This window comes from Nicotiana tomentosiformis, chromosome 9 (genome assembly GCF_000390325.3).
Source record: "Nicotiana tomentosiformis chromosome 9, ASM39032v3, whole genome shotgun sequence".
Taxonomy (NCBI): Eukaryota; Viridiplantae; Streptophyta; class Magnoliopsida; order Solanales; family Solanaceae; genus Nicotiana; species Nicotiana tomentosiformis.
In genome coordinates, this window is record NC_090820.1 from 109096318 (window position 1) to 109097442 (window position 1125).

General features: G+C 37.1%; 1 protein-coding gene across 1 annotated transcript; it reads left to right on the forward strand.

Annotated features, from left to right (window-relative positions):
• Positions 1 to 421: 421 nt before the first annotated feature.
• On the forward strand, positions 422 to 919 carry LOC138899345 (secreted RxLR effector protein 161-like). The gene has a single exon (XM_070185511.1). The coding sequence runs from the start codon at positions 422 to 424 to the stop codon at positions 917 to 919; it is 498 nt and encodes a 165-aa protein (XP_070041612.1).
• Positions 920 to 1125: the final 206 nt, after the last annotated feature.

A 1125-nucleotide genomic window follows, 5' to 3' on the forward strand; every position in this document is an offset into this window, starting at 1 on the left:
GAAGCAATAAGACTCCTTATAGCCTTTGCTGCTTACATCTAAAGATGGATGTCAAGAGTGCCTTCCTCAATGGCTATCTAAAGGAAGAAGTGTTTGTCAAGAAACCTCCAGGGTTTGAAAGCAAGGAGAGTCCTGATCATGTGTACAAACTTGACAAAGCACTTTATGGGTTCAAGCAGGCACCAAGAGCATGGTATGAAAGATTATCAAAGTTTTTGCTTGAGCATGACTACAAGAGAGGTAAAATTGACAATACTTTATTCTTAAAAGAAAAGGGTAAAGATCTCTTGGTAGTTCAGATATATGTTGATGATATATGGGTAAGCTTAATTTCTTTTTAGGCTTACAAATTAAACAAAATTCAAATGGAACTATGATCCATCAGCAGAAGTATGTAAAAGAGTTGCTTAAAAGGTTTGAAATGGAAGATTCCAAAGAAATTGATACTCTTATTGCAACAGCTACAAAGTTGTATATGGATGAACTTGATTCATCTGTCGATCAGAAGTTGTATAAGGGAATGATTGGCTCATTTTTATATCTCACTACTAGTAGATCTGACATTATTTTCAGTGTAGGCCTTTGTGTAAGATTTCAGGCAAATCCGAAGGAGTCTCACTTGACTGATAACAAAAGAATTTTGAGATATCTAAAAGGCACCACTGATCTTTATCTTTGGTATCCAAAAGGTAGTAATTTCAATCTTGTGGGATATGCTGATGTTGATTATGCAGGCTTTCTTATGGATAGAAAGAGCACCTCAGGTATGGCACACTTTCTTGGCTCATGTCTTGTGTCTTGGGCCACCAAAAAGCAAAATCCAGTGGCCTTATCTACTGCTAAAGCTGAGTATGTTATTGCTGCTTCATGTTGTGCTCAATTGTTGTGGATCAAACAGTTTAAAGGACTTTGGAATTGATGTTGGTTGTATTCCCATTTTTTGTGACAACACTAGTGCTATTAGTATGACCAAGAACCGGTTCACCACAAGAGAACTAAGCACATAGATGTTAGGCATCACTTTTTGAGGGATAACTATGAAAAGGGGTTGATCACTGTGGAATTTTGTGCTATTGACAAGCAAATAGCTGACATCTTCACAAAAGCCCTAAGTGGAGATCACTT